Source organism: Ranitomeya imitator, chromosome 6 (assembly GCF_032444005.1).
Source record: "Ranitomeya imitator isolate aRanImi1 chromosome 6, aRanImi1.pri, whole genome shotgun sequence".
Classification (NCBI taxonomy): domain Eukaryota; kingdom Metazoa; phylum Chordata; class Amphibia; order Anura; family Dendrobatidae; genus Ranitomeya; species Ranitomeya imitator.
Genome location: NC_091287.1, coordinates 413,880,461 through 413,898,707, shown reverse-complemented (window position 1 = coordinate 413,898,707; position 18,247 = coordinate 413,880,461). Strand labels below are relative to the sequence as shown.

At 46.5% G+C, this 18,247-nt stretch overlaps 1 protein-coding gene across 1 annotated transcript in view; it reads right to left on the bottom strand.

Annotated features, from left to right (window-relative positions):
* Positions 1–15,684, bottom strand: part of RNF138 (ring finger protein 138) — a 102,314-nt gene extending 86,630 nt beyond the window's left edge. Inside the window, exon 1 of the mRNA XM_069732322.1 lies at positions 15,563–15,684. Within this exon, the coding sequence (XP_069588423.1) occupies positions 15,563–15,684 (122 nt within the window). The remainder of the gene's footprint in view (positions 1–15,562) is intronic.
* Positions 15,685–18,247: the final 2,563 nt, after the last annotated feature.

The following is an 18,247-nucleotide window of genomic DNA, read 5'->3' as shown; positions in this document are numbered from 1 at the left end:
AATGACTCTCGGCTTCTGCTCTGCTGCGAGAGCATTGGAGCATCAGATGTGATATGCTAATGACTCTCAGCTTCTGCTCTGCTGCGAGAGCATTGGAGCATCAGATGTGATATGCTAATGACTCAGCTTCTGCTCTGCTGCGAGAGCATTGGAGCATCAGATGTGATATGCTAATGACTCTCAGCTTCTGCTCTGCTGTGAGAGCATTGGAGCATCAGATGTGATATGCTAATGACTCTCAGCTTCTGCTCTGCTGTGAGAGCATTGGAGCATCAGATGTGATATGCTAATGACTCTCGGCTTCTGCTCTGCTGTGAGAGCATTGGAGCATCAGATGTGATATGCTAATGACTCTCGGCTTCTGCTCTGCTGCGAGACCATTGGAGCATCAGATGTGATATGCTAATGACTCTCAGCTTCTGCTCTGCTGTGAGAGCATTGGAGCATCAGATGTGATATGCTAATGACTCTCGGCTTCTGCTCTGCTGCGAGACCATTGGAGCATCAGATGTGATATGCTAATGACTCTCAGCTTCTGCTCTGCTGTGAGAGCATTGGAGCATCAGATGTGATATGCTAATGACTCTCAGCTTCTGCTCTGCTGTGAGAGCATTGGAGCATCAGATGTGATATGCTAATGACTCTCAGCTTCTGCTCTGCTGTGAGAGCATTGGAGCATCAGATGTGATATGCTAATGACTCTCGGCTTCTGCTCTGCTGTGAGAGCATTGGAGCATCAGATGTGATATGCTAATGACTCTCGGCTTCTGCTCTGCTGCGAGACCATTGGAGCATCAGATGTGATATGCTAATGACTCTCAGCTTCTGCTCTGCTGTGAGAGCATTGGAGCATCAGATGTGATATGCTAATGACTCTCGGCTTCTGCTCTGCTGCGAGACCATTGGAGCATCAGATGTGATATGCTAATGACTCTCAGCTTCTGCTCTGCTGTGAGAGCATTGGAGCATCAGATGTGATATGCTAATGACTCTCAGCTTCTGCTCTGCTGTGAGAGCATTGGAGCATCAGATGTGATATGCTAATGACTCTCAGCTTCTGCTCTGCTGTGAGAGCATTGGAGCATCAGATGTGATATGCTAATGACTCTCGGCTTCTGCTCTGCTGCGAGACCATTGGAGCATCAGATGTGATATGCTAATGACTCTCAGCTTCTGCTCTGCTGTGAGAGCATTGGAGCATCAGATGTGATATGCTAATGACTCTCGGCTTCTGCTCTGCTGCGAGACCATTGGAGCATCAGATGTGATATGCTAATGACTCTCAGCTTCTGCTCTGCTGTGAGACCATTGGAGCATCAGATGTGATATGCTAATGACTCTCAGCTTCTGCTCTGCTGTGAGAGCATTGGAGCATCAGATGTGATATGCTAATGACTCTCGGCTTCTGCTCTGCTGCGAGACCATTGGAGCATCAGATGTGATATGCTAATGACTCAGCTTCTGCTCTGCTGTGAGAGCATTGGAGCATCAGATGTGATATGCTAATGACTCTCAGCTTCTGCTCTGCTGCGAGAGCATTGGAGCATCAGATGTGATATGCTAATGACTCTCGGCTTCTGCTCTGCTGTGAGAGCATTGGAGCATCAGATGTGATATGCTAATGACTCTCAGCTTCTGCTCTGCTGCGAGAGCATTGGAGCATCAGATGTGATATGCTAATGACTCTCGGCTTCTGCTCTGCTGCGAGAGCATTGGAGCATCAGATGTGATATGCTAATGACTCAGCTTCTTCTCTGCTGTGAGAGCATTGGAGCATCAGATGTGATATGCTAATGACTCTCAGCTTCTGCTCTGCTGTGAGAGCATTGGAGCATCAGATGTGATATGCTAATGACTCTCGGCTTCTTCTCTGCTGTGAGAGCATTGGAGCATCAGATGTGATATGCTAATGACTCTCAGCTTCTGCTCTGCTGTGAGAGCATTGGAGCATCAGATGTGATATGCTAATGACTCTCAGCTTCTGCTCTGCTGCGAGAGCATTGGAGCATCAGATGTGATATGCTAATGACTCAGCTTCTTCTCTGCTGTGAGAGCATTGGAGCATCAGATGTGATATGCTAATGACTCTCGGCTTCTGCTCTGCTGTGAGAGCATTGGAGCATCAGATGTGATATGCTAATGACTCTCAGCTTCTGCTCTGCTGCGAGAGCATTGGAGCATCAGATGTGATATGCTAATGACTCTCGGCTTCTGCTCTGCTGCGAGAGCATTGGAGCATCAGATGTGATATGCTAATGACTCTCAGCTTCTGCTCTGCTGTGAGAGCATTGGAGCATCAGATGTGATATGCTAATGACTCTCGGCTTCTGCTCTGCTGCGAGAGCATTGGAGCATCAGATGTGATATGCTAATGACTCTCAGCTTCTGCTCTGCTGTGAGAGCATTGGAGCATCAGATGTGATATGCTAATGACTCTCGGCTTCTGCTCTGCTGCGAGAGCATTGGAGCATCAGATGTGATATGCTAATGACTCAGCTTCTGCTCTGCTGCGAGACCATTGGAGCATCAGATGTGATATGCTAATGACTCTCGGCTTCTGCTCTGCTGCGAGAGCATTGGAGCATCAGATGTGATATGCTAATGACTCTCAGCTTCTGCTCTGCTGTGAGAGCATTGGAGCATCAGATGTGATATGCTAATGACTCTCAGCTTCTGCTCTGCTGCGAGAGCATTGGAGCATCAGATGTGATATGCTAATGACTCAGCTTCTGCTCTGCTGCGAGAGCATTGGAGCATCAGATGTGATATGCTAATGACTCTCAGCTTCTGCTCTGCTGTGAGAGCATTGGAGCATCAGATGTGATATGCTAATGACTCTCGGCTTCTGCTCTGCTGCGAGAGCATTGGAGCATCAGATGTGATATGCTAATGACTCTCGGCTTCTGCTCTGCTGCGAGACCATTGGAGCATCAGATGTGATATGCTAATGACTCTCAGCTTCTGCTCTGCTGTGAGAGCATTGGAGCATCAGATGTGATATGCTAATGACTCTCGGCTTCTGCTCTGCTGTGAGAGCATTGGAGCATCAGATGTGATATGCTAATGACTCTCGGCTTCTGCTCTGCTGTGAGAGCATTGGAGCATCAGATGTGATATGCTAATGACTCTCGGCTTCTGCTCTGCTGTGAGAGCATTGGAGCATCAGATGTGATATGCTAATGACTCTCAGCTTCTGCTCTGCTGTGAGAGCATTGGAGCATCAGATGTGATATGCTAATGACTCTCGGCTTCTGCTCTGCTGCGAGACCATTGGAGCATCAGATGTGATATGCTAATGACTCAGCTTCTGCTCTGCTGTGAGAGCATTGGAGCATCAGATGTGATATGCTAATGACTCTCGGCTTCTGCTCTGCTGTGAGAGCATTGGAGCATCAGATGTGATATGCTAATGACTCTCAGCTTCTGCTCTGCTGCGAGAGCATTGGAGCATCAGATGTGATATGCTAATGACTCTCGGCTTCGGCTTCTGCTCTGCTGCGAGAGCATTGGAGCATCAGATGTGATATGCTAATGACTCAGCTTCTTCTCTGCTGTGAGAGCATTGGAGCATCAGATGTGATATGCTAATGACTCAGCTTCTTCTCTGCTGTGAGAGCATTGGAGCATCAGATGTGATATGCTAATGACTCTCGGCTTCTGCTCTGCTGCGAGAGCATTGGAGCATCAGATGTGATATGCTAATGACCTCTCAGCTTCTGCTCTGCTGTGAGAGCATTGGAGCATCAGATGTGATATGCTAATGACTCAGCTTCTTCTCTGCTGTGAGAGCATTGGAGCATCAGATGTGATATGCTAATGACTCTCAGCTTCTGCTCTGCTGTGAGAGCATTGGAGCATCAGATGTGATATGCTAATGACTCAGCTTCTTCTCTGCTGTGAGAGCATTGGAGCATCAGATGTGATATGCTAATGACTCTCAGCTTCTGCTCTGCTGTGAGAGCATTGGAGCATCAGATGTGATATGCTAATGACTCAGCTTCTTCTCTGCTGTGAGAGCATTGGAGCATCAGATGTGATATGCTAATGACTCTCAGCTTCTGCTCTGCTGTGAGAGCATTGGAGCATCAGATGTGATATGCTAATGACTCTCAGCTTCTGCTCTGCTGTGAGAGCATTGGAGCATCAGATGTGATATGCTAATGACTCTCGGCTTCTTCTCTGCTGTGAGAGCATTGGAGCATCAGATGTGATATGCTAATGACTCTCGGCTTCTGCTCTGCTGTGAGAGCATTGGAGCATCAGATGTGATATGCTAATGACTCTCAGCTTCTGCTCTGCTGTGAGAGCATTGGAGCATCAGATGTGATATGCTAATGACTCTCAGCTTCTGCTCTGCTGTGAGAGCATTGGAGCATCAGATGTGATATGCTAATGACTCTCAGCTTCTGCTCTGCTGCGAGAGCATTGGAGCATCAGATGTGATATGCTAATGACTCAGCTTCTTCTCTGCTGTGAGAGCATTGGAGCATCAGATGTGATATGCTAATGACTCTCGGCTTCTGCTCTGCTGTGAGAGCATTGGAGCATCAGATGTGATATGCTAATGACTCTCAGCTTCTGCTCTGCTGCGAGAGCATTGGAGCATCAGATGTGATATGCTAATGACTCTCGGCTTCTGCTCTGCTGCGAGAGCATTGGAGCATCAGATGTGATATGCTAATGACTCAGCTTCTGCTCTGCTGCGAGAGCATTGGAGCATCAGATGTGATATGCTAATGACTCTCAGCTTCTGCTCTGCTGTGAGAGCATTGGAGCATCAGATGTGATATGCTAATGACTCTCAGCTTCTGCTCTGCTGTGAGAGCATTGGAGCATCAGATGTGATATGCTAATGACTCAGCTTCTTCTCTGCTGTGAGAGCATTGGAGCATCAGATGTGATATGCTAATGACTCTCAGCTTCTGCTCTGCTGCGAGAGCATTGGAGCATCAGATGTGATATGCTAATGACTCAGCTTCTTCTCTGCTGTGAGAGCATTGGAGCATCAGATGTGATATGCTAATGACTCTCAGCTTCTGCTCTGCTGTGAGAGCATTGGAGCATCAGATGTGATATGCTAATGACTCAGCTTCTTCTCTGCTGTGAGAGCATTGGAGCATCAGATGTGATATGCTAATGGACTCTCAGCTTCTGCTCTGCTGTGAGAGCATTGGAGCATCAGATGTGATATGCTAATGACTCTCAGCTTCTGCTCTGCTGTGAGAGCATTGGAGCATCAGATGTGATATGCTAATGACTCAGCTTCTTCTCTGCTGTGAGAGCATTGGAGCATCAGATGTGATATGCTAATGACTCTCAGCTTCTGCTCTGCTGCGAGAGCATTGGGAGCATCAGATGTGATATGCTAATGACTCAGCTTCTTCTCTGCTGTGAGAGCATTGGAGCATCAGATGTGATATGCTAATGACTCTCGGCTTCTGCTCTGCTGTGAGAGCATTGGAGCATCAGATGTGATATGCTAATGACTCTCAGCTTCTGCTCTGCTGCGAGAGCATTGGAGCATCAGATGTGATATGCTAATGACTCTCAGCTTCTGCTCTGCTGCGAGAGCATTGGAGCATCAGATGTGATATGCTAATGGACTCAGCTTCTTCTCTGCTGTGAGAGCATTGGAGCATCAGATGTGATATGCTAATGACTCAGCTTCTTCTCTGCTGTGAGAGCATTGGAGCATCAGATGTGATATGCTAATGACTCAGCTTCTTCTCTGCTGTGAGAGCATTGGAGCATCAGATGTGATATGCTAATGACTCTCAGCTTCTGCTCTGCTGCGAGAGCATTGGAGCATCAGATGTGATATGCTAATGACTCTCAGCTTCTGCTCTGCTGCGAGAGCATTGGAGCATCAGATGTGATATGCTAATGACTCAGCTTCTTCTCTGCTGTGAGAGCATTGGAGCATCAGATGTGATATGCTAATGACTCTCAGCTTCTGCTCTGCTGTGAGAGCATTGGAGCATCAGATGTGATATGCTAATGACTCTCGGCTTCTGCTCTGCTGTGAGAGCATTGGAGCATCAGATGTGATATGCTAATGACTCTCAGCTTCTGCTCTGCTGCGAGAGCATTGGAGCATCAGATGTGATATGCTAATGACTCTCAGCTTCTGCTCTGCTGCGAGAGCATTGGAGCATCAGATGTGATATGCTAATGACTCAGCTTCTTCTCTGCTGTGAGAGCATTGGAGCATCAGATGTGATATGCTAATGACTCAGCTTCTTCTCTGCTGTGAGAGCATTGGAGCATCAGATGTGATATGCTAATGACTCAGCTTCTTCTCTGCTGTGAGAGCATTGGAGCATCAGATGTGATATGCTAATGACTCAGCTTCTTCTCTGCTGTGAGAGCATTGGAGCATCAGATGTGATATGCTAATGACTCTCAGCTTCTGCTCTGCTGCGAGAGCATTGGAGCATCAGATGTGATATGCTAATGACTCAGCTTCTTCTCTGCTGTGAGAGCATTGGAGCATCAGATGTGATATGCTAATGACTCAGCTTCTTCTCTGCTGTGAGAGCATTGGAGCATCAGATGTGATATGCTAATGACTCAGCTTCTTCTCTGCTGTGAGAGCATTGGAGCATCAGATGTGATATGCTAATGACTCTCGGCTTCTGCTCTGCTGTGAGAGCATTGGAGCATCAGATGTGATATGCTAATGACTCAGCTTCTTCTCTGCTGTGAGAGCATTGGAGCATCAGATGTGATATGCTAATGACTCAGCTTCTTCTCTGCTGTGAGAGCATTGGAGCATCAGATGTGATATGCTAATGACTCTCGGCTTCTGCTCTGCTGTGAGAGCATTGGAGCATCAGATGTGATATGCTAATGACTCAGCTTCTTCTCTGCTGTGAGAGCATTGGAGCATCAGATGTGATATGCTAATGACTCTCAGCTTCTGCTCTGCTGCGAGAGCATTGGAGCATCAGATGTGATATGCTAATGACTCAGCTTCTTCTCTGCTGTGAGAGCATTGGAGCATCAGATGTGATATGCTAATGACTCTCAGCTTCTGCTCTGCTGCGAGAGCATTGGAGCATCAGATGTGATATGCTAATGACTCAGCTTCTTCTCTGCTGTGAGAGCATTGGAGCATCAGATGTGATATGCTAATGACTCAGCTTCTTCTCTGCTGTGAGAGCATTGGAGCATCAGATGTGATATGCTAATGACTCTCGGCTTCTGCTCTGCTGCGAGAGCATTGGAGCATCAGATGTGATATGCTAATGACTCTCAGCTTCTGCTCTGCTGCGAGAGCATTGGAGCATCAGATGTGATATGCTAATGACTCTCAGCTTCTGCTCTGCTGTGAGAGCATTGGAGCATCAGATGTGATATGCTAATGACTCTCGGCTTCTTCTCTGCTGCGAGAGCATTGGAGCATCAGATGTGATATGCTAATGACTCTCAGCTTCTGCTCTGCTGCGAGAGCATTGGAGCATCAGATGTGATATGCTAATGACTCTCGGCTTCTGCTCTGCTGCGAGAGCATTGGAGCATCAGATGTGATATGCTAATGACTCTCAGCTTCTGCTCTGCTGTGAGAGCATTGGAGCATCAGATGTGATATGCTAATGACTCTCGGCTTCTGCTCTGCTGTGAGAGCATTGGAGCATCAGATGTGATATGCTAATGACTCAGCTTCTTCTCTGCTGTGAGAGCATTGGAGCATCAGATGTGATATGCTAATGACTCAGCTTCTTCTCTGCTGTGAGAGCATTGGAGCATCAGATGTGATATGCTAATGACTCTCGGCTTCTGCTCTGCTGCGAGAGCATTGGAGCATCAGATGTGATATGCTAATGACTCTCAGCTTCTGCTCTGCTGCGAGAGCATTGGAGCATCAGATGTGATATGCTAATGACTCTCAGCTTCTGCTCTGCTGCGAGAGCATTGGAGCATCAGATGTGATATGCTAATGACTCTCAGCTTCTGCTCTGCTGTGAGAGCATTGGAGCATCAGATGTGATATGCTAATGACTCTCGGCTTCTTCTCTGCTGCGAGAGCATTGGAGCATCAGATGTGATATGCTAATGACTCTCAGCTTCTGCTCTGCTGCGAGAGCATTGGAGCATCAGATGTGATATGCTAATGACTCTCGGCTTCTGCTCTGCTGCGAGAGCATTGGAGCATCAGATGTGATATGCTAATGACTCTCAGCTTCTGCTCTGCTGCGAGAGCATTGGAGCATCAGATGTGATATGCTAATGACTCAGCTTCTGCTCTGCTGCGAGAGCATTGGAGCATCAGATGTGATATGCTAATGACTCAGCTTCTGCTCTGCTGCGAGAGCATTGGAGCATCAGATGTGATATGCTAATGACTCAGCTTCTTCTCTGCTGTGAGAGCATTGGAGCATCAGATGTGATATGCTAATGACTCTCAGCTTCTGCTCTGCTGCGAGAGCATTGGAGCATCAGATGTGATATGCTAATGACTCTCAGCTTCTGCTCTGCTGCGAGACCATTGGAGCATCAGATGTGATATGCTAATGACTCTCAGCTTCTGCTCTGCTGTGAGAGCATTGGAGCATCAGATGTGATATGCTAATGACTCAGCTTCTGCTCTGCTGTGAGAGCATTGGAGCATCAGATGTGATATGCTAATGACTCTCAGCTTCTGCTCTGCTGTGAGAGCATTGGAGCATCAGATGTGATATGCTAATGACTCTCGGCTTCTGCTCTGCTGCGAGAGCATTGGAGCATCAGATGTGATATGCTAATGACTCAGCTTCTTCTCTGCTGTGAGAGCATTGGAGCATCAGATGTGATATGCTAATGACTCAGCTTCTTCTCTGCTGTGAGAGCATTGGAGCATCAGATGTGATATGCTAATGACTCTCGGCTTCTGCTCTGCTGCGAGAGCATTGGAGCATCAGATGTGATATGCTAATGACTCAGCTTCTTCTCTGCTGTGAGAGCATTGGAGCATCAGATGTGATATGCTAATGACTCAGCTTCTTCTCTGCTGTGAGAGCATTGGAGCATCAGATGTGATATGCTAATGACTCTCGGCTTCTGCTCTGCTGTGAGAGCATTGGAGCATCAGATGTGATATGCTAATGACTCTCGGCTTCTGCTCTGCTGTGAGAGCATTGGAGCATCAGATGTGATATGCTAATGACTCTCAGCTTCTGCTCTGCTGCGAGAGCATTGGAGCATCAGATGTGATATGCTAATGACTCTCGGCTTCTGCTCTGCTGTGAGAGCATTGGAGCATCAGATGTGATATGCTAATGACTCTCAGCTTCTGCTCTGCTGCGAGAGCATTGGAGCATCAGATGTGATATGCTAATGACTCTCAGCTTCTGCTCTGCTGCGAGAGCATTGGAGCATCAGATGTGATATGCTAATGACTCAGCTTCTTCTCTGCTGTGAGAGCATTGGAGCATCAGATGTGATATGCTAATGACTCTCAGCTTCTGCTCTGCTGTGAGAGCATTGGAGCATCAGATGTGATATGCTAATGACTCAGCTTCTTCTCTGCTGTGAGAGCATTGGAGCATCAGATGTGATATGCTAATGACTCTCAGCTTCTGCTCTGCTGTGAGAGCATTGGAGCATCAGATGTGATATGCTAATGACTCAGCTTCTTCTCTGCTGTGAGAGCATTGGAGCATCAGATGTGATATGCTAATGACTCTCGGCTTCTGCTCTGCTGTGAGAGCATTGGAGCATCAGATGTGATATGCTAATGACTCTCAGCTTCTGCTCTGCTGCGAGAGCATTGGAGCATCAGATGTGATATGCTAATGACTCTCAGCTTCTGCTCTGCTGCGAGAGCATTGGAGCATCAGATGTGATATGCTAATGACTCTCGGCTTCTGCTCTGCTGCGAGAGCATTGGAGCATCAGATGTGATATGCTAATGACTCAGCTTCTGCTCTGCTGCGAGAGCATTGGAGCATCAGATGTGATATGCTAATGACTCAGCTTCTTCTCTGCTGTGAGAGCATTGGAGCATCAGATGTGATATGCTAATGACTCTCAGCTTCTGCTCTGCTGCGAGAGCATTGGAGCATCAGATGTGATATGCTAATGACTCAGCTTCTTCTCTGCTGTGAGAGCATTGGAGCATCAGATGTGATATGCTAATGACTCTCAGCTTCTGCTCTGCTGCGAGAGCATTGGAGCATCAGATGTGATATGCTAATGACTCAGCTTCTTCTCTGCTGTGAGAGCATTGGAGCATCAGATGTGATATGCTAATGACTCTCAGCTTCTGCTCTGCTGTGAGAGCATTGGAGCATCAGATGTGATATGCTAATGACTCAGCTTCTTCTCTGCTGTGAGAGCATTGGAGCATCAGATGTGATATGCTAATGACTCTCGGCTTCTGCTCTGCTGTGAGAGCATTGGAGCATCAGATGTGATATGCTAATGACTCTCGGCTTCTGCTCTGCTGTGAGAGCATTGGAGCATCAGATGTGATATGCTAATGACTCTCAGCTTCTGCTCTGCTGCGAGAGCATTGGAGCATCAGATGTGATATGCTAATGACTCTCAGCTTCTGCTCTGCTGCGAGAGCATTGGAGCATCAGATGTGATATGCTAATGACTCTCGGCTTCTGCTCTGCTGCGAGAGCATTGGAGCATCAGATGTGATATGCTAATGACTCTCGGCTTCTGCTCTGCTGCGAGAGCATTGGAGCATCAGATGTGATATGCTAATGACTCAGCTTCTGCTCTGCTGCGAGAGCATTGGAGCATCAGATGTGATATGCTAATGACTCAGCTTCTTCTCTGCTGCGAGAGCATTGGAGCATCAGATGTGATATGCTAATGACTCTCAGCTTCTGCTCTGCTGCGAGAGCATTGGAGCATCAGATGTGATATGCTAATGACTCAGCTTCTTCTCTGCTGTGAGAGCATTGGAGCATCAGATGTGATATGCTAATGACTCTCAGCTTCTTCTCTGCTGTGAGAGCATTGGAGCATCAGATGTGATATGCTAATGACTCAGCTTCTTCTCTGCTGTGAGAGCATTGGAGCATCAGATGTGATATGCTAATGACTCTCAGCTTCTGCTCTGCTGCGAGAGCATTGGAGCATCAGATGTGATATGCTAATGACTCAGCTTCTTCTCTGCTGTGAGAGCATTGGAGCATCAGATGTGATATGCTAATGACTCAGCTTCTTCTCTGCTGTGAGAGCATTGGAGCATCAGATGTGATATGCTAATGACTCTCAGCTTCTGCTCTGCTGTGAGAGCATTGGAGCATCAGATGTGATATGCTAATGACTCTCGGCTTCTGCTCTGCTGTGAGAGCATTGGAGCATCAGATGTGATATGCTAATGACTCTCAGCTTCTGCTCTGCTGCGAGAGCATTGGAGCATCAGATGTGATATGCTAATGACTCTCAGCTTCTGCTCTGCTGCGAGAGCATTGGAGCATCAGATGTGATATGCTAATGACTCTCAGCTTCTGCTCTGCTGTGAGAGCATTGGAGCATCAGATGTGATATGCTAATGACTCTCAGCTTCTGCTCTGCTGCGAGAGCATTGGAGCATCAGATGTGATATGCTAATGACTCTCAGCTTCTTCTCTGCTGCGAGAGCATTGGAGCATCAGATGTGATATGCTAATGACTCTCAGCTTCTGCTCTGCTGCGAGAGCATTGGAGCATCAGATGTGATATGCTAATGACTCAGCTTCTTCTCTGCTGTGAGAGCATTGGAGCATCAGATGTGATATGCTAATGACTCTCAGCTTCTTCTCTGCTGTGAGAGCATTGGAGCATCAGATGTGATATGCTAATGACTCTCGGCTTCTGCTCTGCTGCGAGAGCATTGGAGCATCAGATGTGATATGCTAATGACTCAGCTTCTGCTCTGCTGCGAGAGCATTGGAGCATCAGATGTGATATGCTAATGACTCAGCTTCTTCTCTGCTGCGAGAGCATTGGAGCATCAGATGTGATATGCTAATGACTCTCAGCTTCTGCTCTGCTGCGAGAGCATTGGAGCATCAGATGTGATATGCTAATGACTCAGCTTCTTCTCTGCTGTGAGAGCATTGGAGCATCAGATGTGATATGCTAATGACTCTCAGCTTCTTCTCTGCTGTGAGAGCATTGGAGCATCAGATGTGATATGCTAATGACTCTCAGCTTCTGCTCTGCTGCGAGAGCATTGGAGCATCAGATGTGATATGCTAATGACTCAGCTTCTTCTCTGCTGTGAGAGCATTGGAGCATCAGATGTGATATGCTAATGACTCAGCTTCTTCTCTGCTGTGAGAGCATTGGAGCATCAGATGTGATATGCTAATGACTCTCAGCTTCTGCTCTGCTGTGAGAGCATTGGAGCATCAGATGTGATATGCTAATGACTCTCGGCTTCTGCTCTGCTGTGAGAGCATTGGAGCATCAGATGTGATATGCTAATGACTCTCAGCTTCTGCTCTGCTGCGAGAGCATTGGAGCATCAGATGTGATATGCTAATGACTCTCAGCTTCTGCTCTGCTGCGAGAGCATTGGAGCATCAGATGTGATATGCTAATGACTCTCGGCTTCTGCTCTGCTGCGAGAGCATTGGAGCATCAGATGTGATATGCTAATGACTCAGCTTCTGCTCTGCTGCGAGAGCATTGGAGCATCAGATGTGATATGCTAATGACTCAGCTTCTTCTCTGCTGTGAGAGCATTGGAGCATCAGATGTGATATGCTAATGACTCAGCTTCTGCTCTGCTGCGAGAGCATTGGAGCATCAGATGTGATATGCTAATGACTCAGCTTCTGCTCTGCTGCGAGAGCATTGGAGCATCAGATGTGATATGCTAATGACTCTCGGCTTCTGCTCTGCTGTGAGAGCATTGGAGCATCAGATGTGATATGCTAATGACTCTCGGCTTCTGCTCTGCTGCGAGACCATTGGAGCATCAGATGTGATATGCTAATGACTCTCAGCTTCTGCTCTGCTGCGAGAGCATTGGAGCATCAGATGTGATATGCTAATGACTCTCGGCTTCTTCTCTGCTGCGAGAGCATTGGAGCATCAGATGTGATATGCTAATGACTCAGCTTCTGCTCTGCTGCGAGAGCATTGGAGCATCAGATGTGATATGCTAATGACTCAGCTTCTGCTCTGCTGCGAGAGCATTGGAGCATCAGATGTGATATGCTAATGACTCTCAGCTTCTGCTCTGCTGCGAGAGCATTGGAGCATCAGATGTGATATGCTAATGACTCTCGGCTTCTGCTCTGCTGCAAGAGCATTGGAGCATCAGATGTGATATGCTAATGACTCAGCTTCTGCTCTGCTGCGAGAGCATTGGAGCATCAGATGTGATATGCTAATGACTCTCGGCTTCTGCTCTGCTGCGAGAGCATTGGAGCATCAGATGTGATATGCTAATGACTCTCAGCTTCTGCTCTGCTGCGAGTATGAGCCAAGTGTCATGCTACTGTACTCCGATCTTCTTGCATGAGGGGATCGGAACACAGGTTCAGAGGAGACGTAGAAAGTAATTTCTCCATCTACTTTGCTGCCGATATCGGTGGGAATCGCGCTGCACTCAGGTGATTTCTGAGTGCAGTGCGATGTTTCACATGCACAGACTAATATGGGTGTGTGCGATCCTATTCTCTGGTGCAGTCGCAGCATGCCGACTCGGCATGCGAAAACAATTGCAAATGTCAGCTGCACCATAGAGAAATATTGAGGAGAGTAATCTGACTTTAACGGATTGCGCTCGTCCGATTGCATCACAAGTGGGAAGTCTCATACCCACTGCAGGTTCTTCTTTAACCATTGTCCGGCTGACTAGGTACAATTGTAACTATTCAGTTCAATTGCAATAACTTTTTTCGAAAAGCCGTAGAGGGCTGAAATTTCGTGACATCTCTGCAGTTTTGGTCCAGAATATATTGGCCAAATATCACAGTGGAGGTATATATGAAGGTACAGTTGTACCTCTGCAGCCTGTTAACGTTGTAAAATTATGCAGCCTGACGAAGGTTACGGGCTGAGTCAGAGTGCCGTATTTATCGTGCGATAATCGCATCGCACTGCACGCACTGGCCGGCACCTCTCCTGACCTGAGCAAGACAGCGTGATGGATTACTATGCAGCTGTCAAGCTCAGGTCAGAAGAGCCGACAGCCAGTACATGGTTTACAATGAGATTCTCGCACGTGAAATACGGCAGTCTGTCTCTGCCCTTAGCAGCATAAGCTAACCTGCATGCGTCACAGCAGTCCAATATTTCTTACGCATACGCAGTTTTATGTGCAGATTTTTCCATAGACTTGCATTAAATGTGGAAAATCTGCATGTGAAAAAAAAAAAAACCGCCTATGCGCTTTTAGTGCGTTTCCATGGCGTAAACACATATGATCTGCACACGACTATCAATGAAGTTATCAAAGCCAAACACCAGCAAGTATCAAAAACAAATCAGCTTTCTTTAAAGCATAGCAAGCGGTTACATCGTCATGAGTAGAGATGAGCCTGTGTGGTGGGCTCTCCATGCGACACATGCAGCTGCGGAGCCGGCGCGATCCAGGAAGCCGGTTCCCTCTGCAGCTTGTTCAGTATACATTGCCGAGTAAGCAGGAACCAGATCAAATTCACTCTTCTCTAGTCGTGAGCTTTTGGGAGTTGCAGATTTTTGGCACTTATTACGTAAATTAGGTTACATGCATTTTATTAATTGCGGTTTGGCTCCATTTGTTATGTCGTGTTTTAATACTTCCTGGATTTTGGCTTTGACAAAACCTGTGTGCAGATCACATTCATTTTTAGTGTGCTTGCACACTGGAAACACAGGAGCATTATCTACCTGCGGATTTTTCCGAATCTAATGCAAGTCCATGGGGAAAATTTGCATATACCCACAAGAGAAATTGACATTTGCAGATTTTAATCACACACCGCAGATCAATTTATGCAGAGTTAAAACGTACAGTGGGCGTGAGATCTACATTTCCCATCCACTTTGCTGGAACTGTGGGGTATGTGCACGTGATCAGTAAACGCTGCGGGCTGGACACTACGTACTTGCGCAGCGTCAAACCCGCAGCGTCCAGATGCTACAGCATAGTGGATGGGAGTTCAAGAAATCCCATGCCCACTATGTATCCACTATGTGCCTGCAGCTCACCCGTGGAGACGGACATGAGGTGCATCTTTCCAGACTGCAGCATGTCCATTTATCTTGCGGAGAGGAGAGTCTCCACGAGAAAAACCTTCACCCGTACAATGTAATTGACACAATGAAGCCACACGGTTCAGTGATCACATGCAGATTCATCTGTGTTCAAAAGCCAGAAGTGCTTTGGACTTCGCAGACATGTGCTGCCAATTCCTGAACGTCTGGACATGCATTTTTTGACGCAGCAAAAACATATCATGGGCACACCGCCTAAACTGGTTATCGATTACCATATATACTTAGACTAGTAAGAACACCTTCTGTTTAAGCACTGTGGGTTAGTATATATTAGACTGGCAAAAATCTGTGTTGTGGAAGCAATGCCAACATTGTAGACTAAAATAATATAAGAAAAACAGTTAATGGAGCCCAGAGCTTTACTCACACATGGTGACAGTCATGGGTCCTGACTGGGGTCTTAAATATTTCTTGGCACAGCGGACATCTGAAAGCCTCCAATTCAGAACTGTGCGAGACTACAGAGGTTGAGGGTTTTGCTTCTGCCATTAAAAACAAGGGGCGTTCTTTGGAATACAAGCTGTGCTACGAGCTCTCCTTGAAGAGGCTTTTCTAAGTTTCCCAGAAGTCTGAATAGGCGAGTTGCATCTGTCCGCACAAGTCCAAATTTACAACACCTGAGCACCATATTGCTGTCAATTGGGCATCAAACCTTATTAGCTGGAATGAAAGTATATTCACAAAGGGCTGGTGTTGCAGAATCTAAGACTGTGTGCACACAATGAGCTTTTGGTGAGTTTTTGATGCTGTAAATTTTTGCTGTGATGAAAATGCATCATCTTACTGTTCCAGCAAAGTGGATGGGATTTGTAGAAATCTCATGGACTCTCTGCTTTTTACTCAACAGAAACTGACCTACGGTGCGTTTTTAAAATCTTCAAAATGGTAATTTCTCTTGCAGGTACAATGAGTTTTATGTGCCAATTTTTCCCATAGACTTGCATTAGATATGGAAAGTCCGCAGATTACAAACATACATGCGTTTTTAGTGTGTTTCCATGGCAAAAACATAAGAAATACATGTAATCCACGCATGACTGTGTCAATAAGGTTGTGTCAAAGCCAAATACCAAGAAGTACCAGCTTTACATAAAACATGAAATACCAACAAGAAATAAAAACCACAGCATCAGAAATGTAAAGAAAGAATCTGCAAGTAACTTAATTTACTTAATCGGTGCAGAAAATCTGCAACAACAAAAACTCAGTAATAAGGCTATGTGCACATGTCAGGATTTCTTGCAGAAATTTCCTGAACAAAACCGGACATTTTCTGAAAGAAATCCGCATGCGGACTTTTTGCGTTTTTTTCGTGTATTTCTCGTGTTTTTTGCGCTTTTTTTGGCGGATTTTTTGCGGATTTATCCAGAGGTTCTGGGATGCAATAATATAGTGGGAAATCCGCAAAAAATCCGCAAAATAATGAATCATTATTCATATATAGTCATGCAATGGATCCGTCGTGTTTTGGCAGACCGTTGGCACGAAAAAACGTTCAAGTGAACTTTTTTTGTCCGTCGCGTCCACCATTTTCTCCCGTGCATGCGCGGCTGAAACTCCGCCCCCTCATCCCCGGACTTTAGACTGGACAGCGGATGCGTTGAAAAACTGCATCCGCTGCCCATGTCGTGCATAAATTTTACAACGTGCGTCAGTACGTCGGCCCGGTGCATAGCGACGGACCCGTACCAACGCTAGTGTGAAAGTAGCCTAACACTTCCGTCTTTCTCTTTTCATCATAATGCGTCGTTTTGTGAAAAAAACGGATCCAGCAAATGTTTGTGCTAGATCCATTTTTTTCTCATAGACTTGTATTAGAGACGGATTGTGACGGATGGCCTTCCATTTCATCCGTCGTGTGCTGGATCCGTCGTAAAATTGCTGTCTGTCGGGCGGAGACAACGCACAGAGGAACGTTTTTTCTGTACGTTGGAAAATCGCTCAGCAATGGAACCTGCTCTGTCCGTCGTTGGCTATAATGGAAGCCTATGGACGCAGGATCCGTCGCTGACTGTCAAAAAGCAGGAATCCAGCGACAGATGCTGTCTTTTGAAACTGAGCATGCGCAGAAGAATTTCCCGTCAGGAAAATTCTCTCTCGCTCTCTGTTAAAAATAACAATAAAAAAAAATTGCGAAACGGCCGTCGTCAGGCTTGCCGCACTCAATGTATAGCACCCCCCGCCGTGAAGATTTTACTGTGAGTGAATAAATTTAACTGTCTCGGAAGATCGGTGAGTGCTGCCTCTTTCTTCTTCTTCATTGCAAAAATTAAAATACCTCCAGTCATGAAGGGGTTAATCTTTACTTTCAGTTTTTAGTTAATGATATGCTCGTGCCCCGGGTCGGCCTGGAGGGGAGGTCTGCATGTGGTGCTCTGATTAGATATTCATAATGCAGACTTCTGACAGGTGACTGATCCCTCACTGACCTGCCCCCTAGTTTGCATAATGAATATCTGTACATACTTAAAACCAAAACAAAAAAAACCTTCTGCAGGCAGGTGCTAGCCATGGCACCTGCTCTGCAGCATAATCACATGTTTTATGTGCCAATAATAACTGTTCTTCATATTATTCAGCTAGAAAAAAAAATCAATTTGAAAATGGCGTCCGCCACGCCTGTGGAGCGCCTGCTAGCACCATGGAGTACTCGGGCCTGGGTCCAGTGGTACTTAAAGGTGTGGTCACGGATGCGGTGACCAGGTCCGTGGCCCTGGGTGTCAACAAAAATTATGAAGGGAAATGGACAATAAAGTCTATGGGGGAAAATTCGTGACGCAACCTGTGGTATTCGGCCAGGATGGCTGACGCTGCTTAAAGGGACCGCTGGGGCAGATGGTAAAGCAGCGAGTGTGCTGTTCCATGTATGTTGTTATATTTAACTCTGCTGCCACCCAATGGCCTTTTTCCATATGGCAGCTTGTTATTCATTATTTCTTGTGGGCGTGTCTTTCACTTCCGGTTCAGGGGTCAAGTCTTCTCTTCCTCTGGCAGTCATTTTCAGTTTACTTTGTGTTGTGAGAGGACACTTGAACTGGGCTTAGGAAGGCAT